This window comes from Ictalurus furcatus, chromosome 11 (genome assembly GCF_023375685.1).
Source record: "Ictalurus furcatus strain D&B chromosome 11, Billie_1.0, whole genome shotgun sequence".
Lineage (NCBI taxonomy): Eukaryota > Metazoa > Chordata > Actinopteri > Siluriformes > Ictaluridae > Ictalurus > Ictalurus furcatus.
In genome coordinates, this window is record NC_071265.1 from 18,201,023 (window position 1) to 18,208,271 (window position 7,249).

The following is a 7,249-nucleotide window of genomic DNA, read 5'->3' on the forward strand; positions in this document are numbered from 1 at the left end:
AATGCCAAACCCTGAAAAAAATAAAGAAAACTGTGGAACTAGATTAACTAAATCTCACCTCTCCATCCTCTGTTCTTCGTTTCCTGTTCCTGGCACCGCATACATTCCACATCCAATTAATATTTATAATGTAAAAATGACACATTGACCAGTCTTTAATTCATTTTTGTACACACGGACACGATGTTGAGTGAGAACTTTGTGGATTTCTCACATCCTTCTAGCTTCACATACAGACAAGACACGTTCTTATAAGGAGGGTGATAATGTAACGCTGCTGTTACAGTAAAATACTGAGCGATGGGGTGATGTGATGAAGTGGAGTTGATTATTTTCCTCTAACAGCACATCCTCATGTGCTTTATTCCTCTTATACCACAGTAACATGTGGAACTCACCCTGCTGCTGATGGAGCTTCGGCTGAAACAAAGTTCTACGTCTGGTTTAAATTTAAATGGCTGCCATGTTCAAATTTACAGACTAAAACATTTACAGTTGCACCAAGTGATGAACACTTTACAGTTGGATGTGTGACTGTACATCATTCCCTTCAAATGCTATTGAGCTTTAAATAATGGTCTATTTTGTGTATGGGCCCATTCTGTAGTGAAATACATGGCAATATGTACATATGATTTAATAGTTTATTTTAATAAATATCAAAAATCTAAAAGGTGTGCGTCATACTTGACACCTACTTGAACACTTTACAGTTGGCTTCATGACTGTAAGTCATTCCCTTCAAATGCTATTGAAGTTAGAAACGTGTATAACAATGTCGTATGTAACTTTAGAGATGGTCCCTTAGTTTCCGCATATTCTGCGAATATCGAACATCCAACGTCAAACCAACTTTATGCCAGTAAAAAGGGGTTATAGACCATGTGATATTTGTGTATCCTCTCCTATTAGCTAGACTGAGTGTTACAGTTTATAGATGGTAAATGCCCAGTATGTAGTGTAATATTTAAACGGCAACTAATTATTGCACACTACATCCTAATCAAGATGTGTACTATTATAAGGTAATAAGCCTAATGAAATAGTCTGAAATTGCAGTACAGTTAAAAGCACAGCAATAATTGCAATTACTGGATATAGAATTGTTAGCGTTACCATTTTAAACAGTCATCACACAATAAGGCAGTGGGAGGGTGGCCAGTGCATTTATTTTCTGCTAGTAAGTTGCATAGGACTGATGAGCAAGTTTATTTTGTGGATGTTCATGATAACTGAAACTCAATCTCTCTTTTTTTGGTTCTTTTATGGTAGGATTTGTAAACTATGTTTACTAGTTCTCTATATGTGCAATGTGGCATTTCATGAATAAGGTGCTTGGTATTGACCCTAACGAAGGAGTAAGCGGTAGAAGATGGATGGATGGATGGTGCTTGGTATTTGTTGCCAACTAAAATTATGATGTGTAATCGATTCTCGACCATTTCTTTTTTCTTTTTTTTCTGCCATTGATGTATGTAGACATCTACTAAACTGCTACTACAAGGTTACTAACTGCACCTTGACTACCTGTGCAAAGATCACCTCAGATAAGCAGTCAGTTTAACAAATGCAGCTGTAATTGTATTCAGTCTGCCTGAAGATGTCTAAAACCTTATTACATACGTATGCTTTTCACAACAGTTGAACAGGTTTTGGATAGTGAACATGAACTTGAGCCTAAATAATTAATACTTATTGGACACTGATGGTCAATGTCAATGATTCATGTTAATGAATGGTCAGTGTAAACTCTTATTGTCTTTGTTGTCAAAACAGAGATTATGGCTTGCACACTCTGTACAGATGACAATGGACAAAGTGTTCAAACGATCGACCTAGAAATTGACTAATGCTTTTTATTATTATTCAGAGCCTCTCATGAGTTAAAAAGTAACAAGTGTTGCATTTTAACTCCTCCTGATATGGTTTGTTCATTTTAAATGATAAGAGCAGACATTCTAAAAAATTATTCTACTGATCTTATATAGGTGCTGTAACTCTAGTCTCCATAATATATGTAAATTAATAGTTTTAAATCACACATTTTAATACATACATACATACATACATACATGCATAACCATGAGTAGTAAAATAAATAAATAAATAAATAAATAAATAAATAAATATGTAAAAAAACAAAACAAACATGTAACTGGTCTGTACTCGGTATCCGTAGCTCATGTTTCCTGGATTAATCATTCCAGGTTGAATTGTGTGACTAACAATTTAGTTTAAGAATTAACTGGCAATTTTAACTGTGACTTAATCTCTTCATTCCACCTGCTACTGTGGCACTACTAATATTGACTTCTGTTGCAAGTTTCCATGACAACTGAATGGGCACTGTTGCCTGCTGTAGGACTTTGTGCCTGTGCCACTGTTCCAGGCAGTCCAGAGCTTCAGGATAACTAGTGCTCTCAAACTTGTTAGCAAACATGCTGTTCCTCTCAATTATCCAGGGTAAATCCTCAACATTGTAGATGCAGATATCCCTGATGTAACTTCCTGTGGGGAAAAATAGAGTGTTTTTGATAAGATTAGTAGCATGGATGTTTTATACCTTGTGAAAATTCTTGACAGAAACATCTCACATATATAATGGTTGCATAGAGATCCTTTTGTTATTAGACAGAGTTTCAGCCAAGTTTTGTAGCTGTCATACCATTGCAGCCTTGATGTGCTGTTCCTTCTTGGTCTCTCCATTTAATGGCTCGAATGTTACCCCCCCAGCCAGCATTTACATTACTGCCAGGGGCATCTGTGGAAATGTTGAACAGTGGGAAAGTAGTTAATATATTCATCATAATCCATTTTTGCTAATTGCCTGCATGTTCTGGCTTTTTCACCAGCTGTTATTGTTTTTGCAAATGCTGGGACCTCACCTGATTATTTGAATGTCTGTGAATAATATTTTATGAGTAGTTTGTGCTTACCTTCCACGTGGTTAAGGGTTACCCAGTAATGCTCATCTGGGCTGTAGGTATCCTTGGACCACTCCAACAGGTCTTTGGCCACTTGGCTAGTGAGCACATATTCCACAAATGCTCTTTGCAGACTGTAGTAGGCTGTTCCAAAGTAGATTGTCAGGTTGTGTGGAGGAGGGGTCTTTTGGTGACCTGGACCCATGGAGGCCACATATTCACCTTTAACTTCTATATGCTGTATTTGAGTCCTGTGTTGCATGTTCTCTGGCTGTTTTACACCTGGAGTCATATTATTGTCTCTCCATTCTGCATCTTGCATATTTCGGACCAGCTCCAGGTTGCTCTGGACAGGGAAATCTTGGCCACAAAGGTTAATCACTTTTTGCCATTTGACTGGAGACTTCACCAGGTCCTCCATGCAGTTAATGTCAGCCTTCAGACGTGAAAAACCTGCATAGGTCACTATCTCGCTAACTGAGGCTAGAAAGACATTGGGAAAACACTCTGCCAATCTCTCAACACTCACTTTGTAGTCTTCTTGAGCTTTGGCATCTACGTGAATGCAGTAGATGTTTTGTGGTGCATAGATGGCTCTGAGCACACGCACAAACATCTCCAGGTCTTTGTGGATAGTGATGATGAAGGCCAGAGGGTAGTCCTCCTCTTCTTTGCTCAGTGTCTCCATAATAAAGTGAAGCTCAGATTGTATACGAGAGCAGTTTAGTGGATTGTTAAAGTAGCTCAGCTCCTGACATACTGTTCTTTCCCATCTTGTGTTAGAGGTGGTAGGAAGCAAAACTTTACAGTTTTCAGGAAATGGACGGCAGTTCAAGGTACGGGGCAGAGGCCTTGGAGCGTAAGAAGGCTTGCCCTTAATATATATGACTGAGCAGATCAAGATGCTGATTCCAAGGCATAGAAGAAAACTCCACTTGGCACTCTCAAGCTGAAGCATAATCCAGCATCAAGCAGACCAGGCTATGTATGACCACATGAAATGTGTAGACAGAGTAAAATAAAAATTAATAGATTAACTGAATGCAAGTTCATGGCTAAATATACAGTAACTGAATTTTTGCCTTTAACAAGATTTTTTTTGCTCCTCTCTTAATGTTAGTGCTTTTGCTTTTTCCAGAAAACAAAATTCTTTCACACTTGCTACTATACAATTTATAGACCTCCTACACCATACACTGACAAGACAAGATTTCTATCTAGTCTGTTGTTTTCCTGGAAAACATTCATATTGTGAAAGAAGATACCCCATTCACCATAGCTTTTATGCCCATTCTTCCAGATTCTAATCACGAGTTTAATCACATCCTAAATGTAAATCTGACTGACCTCAATGTTTGCATCAAAGTCAGTCCCCTGAATAAAGCAATAAATCTACTCAGCAGTATACCATGTGACAGCTCTTAGCTTAATAAAAAATTGGATGAAATAAAGAGGAGAAATTCAACTCGATGTAGGTCTACAGCAATACAGTTTACCTGCATCTAACAGGTACAGGCATCTAGCATCATCTCTCAGTACTATGCAAGTTGGTACTGTTTGACTGCACCATTTGACTTTATTGAACATGACCACATTATTAGTAATGATATTTATATTTTCATGACACTAATACATGTTTATACTGTATGTTTCATGACTTGGAAAACAATTCCTGGATTTGTAGTTAATTCATTATTGTAGATTGCTTCATTAATGTGCTATATTATATTTTAAAAAAAAAACAAAAAAACACTTTGTTTAAAGTTTTTATATGTAAATCATTTAGTACTGTTTGACTTTATTATTATTATTATTAATAATAATAATAATAATAATAGTAGTAGCAGTAGTAGTAGTAGTAGAATCAGACCTACCAACCTTGTAGGAATGGTACATTTTAACACCAGAATACACTGTTCTAGTTAACCCTAAGTGCTTAGTGGTTACTGTAAACCCTTGTACATATGTGCACTAAACTTTCTACCCCAGACATATGATTTGTGTAAAGTTTCAACCAAATCATATTGAAAATGTACAGTGTTTTTATCTCTCCCCCTACCACGACGGAGAATATGCATTATTGGTCTTCGGGGTTGGCAGGTCTTTATTGAGAAGGCTGATGTCCCATTTTCCTACAGGTTGACTACTAAAATATGACTGTTGGGAAACTTTCTATTCTCTAGTCCCTCAGATATGTATAAGTATGTTTAGGTTATAGTTTAATTTCTGTGTCATGAACTTTTCTAGACCTGTCTGTTGTGTACGTGCCAATAAACATGTCACCATAGGATCTTCCTATTTTCTGTTAAGTGAACAGATACCATATATATTCAGAAACCTGTACATTCTTGTATTGTCTAAGATGTTTTTCAAGTATGTGGCCAGACAGTTCAACTGCCATATTATTTCCACACAGTTGTGTGCCTACCCCGACTATTTGTACCTCTGTATATGTCTATATAAACCTCTGTGAAATCTGCATTAATCCAGACATCACTCTGAACTGCGCTGGTTGCCAGTGTGTTCATTTAGACTCTCCAGGCCTGCAACTCTCCGTGGTAAACCACATGCGCTAGTTTTTCTTTTGAGTAAATGAACCAAGAGGCAAGAAAGGCTGACGGAGGAAAAGGGGATAATAGAAGCTGTTATTTGCTTTACCCTAACAATGACCATGTTCTAGCATTCTCACTTGTCATCCCTTTTTGTTTAGCAGCCTTTCAAAGACCATAGCAAATATTTTCCAATAACCCCATGCAAATTCCAATTTTGTTCTTTTTGAAGGCAGGTGACCAGTGCTGTATACAAATAAGCTTCTCTGTTTCCATTTGCATATCGCTGTCAGAGTAACACATGTATGTGCAATATGAATGCACATGCTCATGCTTTATAGAGATTGATAAAACTTGTTTTTTTTTTTTTTTAACTGATTTGTTCGTTCCTTAGACATAAGACAAATGACTTAACTACAGCCCTTACATTCCTCACAAAATACTAAGTGCAGTGTACCTTAGTGAAAACAAATAATCTTTAACTGGTCATTTGAACCCTTTTATACTAAGGTCCTTTCATTTCAGTCAAGTTGGAATTTAGAAAAGAGTAATCATTTATAAAATGTTCGCAGCAATGTTCTTGACCTGTGAAAAATTTCCACCAAGCAAGTACACATTAAATCTAGTGATCTAGTGGAGGTTTTCAGAAATCCCCCATCGCACACACAACTTAATACATCAACCAAAGAGGGCTCCTACCTTTTAGCTGCAGTAGAGTCCAGACCTGTCAAATAAGGTTAACCATTAAATAACTCTGATGTCCAGAAAAGTCTGCTCCACTGTGACCTCAGCTAAATGCATGCTGCCTGAGGCAGAGGAGAGTCATGCCTGCTGTAGTTCCATTTAGTTAGCTGGTATGTGCTGTAAGAGCCACCAACACAAGCTGCATACAGATAGTGGTGTTATTGAAGCTGTCGATGTGCTATCCTCTCTTCTCTTTGTGACTGGCTGCTTGGCTGCTCAGCTACATTCCCCATGTGATACAACAAGAGAGAGCTCACCAGAGAGTGGCGTAACAATTTAGAGGCTGAACTTGCCTAGCAACTACTCATGCCCACCCCCCTCTCTCTCATTCTCCTCCCTTCTCTTACCTAATGTATTAGACTGATACTCATACCCACTCACTTTAACTTACTGTTTGTTTGTTTTTTCATAGTTTACACATTTTCCTCCTTGCTTTCTCTTTTTTTTCCATTTACTTTCCAGTTGTGTCTTTCCTTTGCACCCATTGTTCCTTCTTGTACCCTACATAATAGGTTTTTAAATTTTTATTTTTATTTTTGCTTTTGCCTAAGTCAAATCCCCCAGTTGAGTCCAGTGGTGTGCAGTGTTTTAAATATGAGGTTGGCTCCCTAGTGTTGCGGATGTTCTAAGCCCTAGGGGCAGGTTGTTTGTGAGCTCTGCCTGGTCAGCTCAGGAGATTAGTACTCTCATGATGACCTAGATTATAGATAGACCACTCTGGGAGACAATTAATTTTTTTTTTTTTTTTCAGAATGCCAGATGAATTAGCTTTTATTTTGTTCACTTTCTCTAGCAGAATTGGAAGAATAGCCTTTAAATTAATCTTCCATAAAATATTTTCTTGAAAAGTATGAGGACAGGAAAATATCAGATATGATGAGTTGGACACACACTATAGGCTTTAGAGTGAGTTTAGTGTAATTCAAGGGTTGAGTCAATGTCCTCTGAGACTCACTAACTAATCACTGGCTCCTAGGTAAGCACTTATGCCAGGCTTTGGCATGTTCTGCCTGACAATTTGTCTGGTGCTTG

General features: G+C 37.6%; 1 protein-coding gene across 1 annotated transcript; it reads right to left on the reverse strand.

Moving 5' to 3' along the window:
- Positions 1-1,373: 1,373 nt before the first annotated feature.
- Positions 1,374-6,369, reverse strand: LOC128615169 (beta-1,3-galactosyl-O-glycosyl-glycoprotein beta-1,6-N-acetylglucosaminyltransferase 7-like). Its single transcript, XM_053637025.1, has 4 exons — positions 6,173-6,369; positions 2,937-3,905; positions 2,666-2,761; positions 1,374-2,508 (listed from the first exon to the last, which is right to left on the reverse strand). Exons 2-4 carry the CDS (start codon positions 3,880-3,882, stop codon positions 2,255-2,257), a joined length of 1,296 nt encoding a protein of 431 aa, XP_053493000.1. The 5' UTR covers positions 3,883-3,905; positions 6,173-6,369; the 3' UTR covers positions 1,374-2,254.
- Positions 6,370-7,249: the final 880 nt, after the last annotated feature.

Excerpts from the sequence above, each read along its gene's own strand:
- LOC128615169 (XM_053637025.1), bottom strand. The coding sequence starts at position 3,882 with ATGCTTCAGCTTGAGAGTGCCAAGTGGAGTTTTCTTCTATGCCTTGGA. Across the intron at positions 2,762-2,936 it reads AACCCTTAACCACGTGGAAG|ATGCCCCTGGCAGTAATGTA; the intron begins GTAAGCACAAAC and ends ACATTTCCACAG. Across the intron at positions 2,509-2,665 it reads AGCACATCAAGGCTGCAATG|GAAGTTACATCAGGGATATC; the intron begins GTATGACAGCTA and ends TTTTCCCCACAG.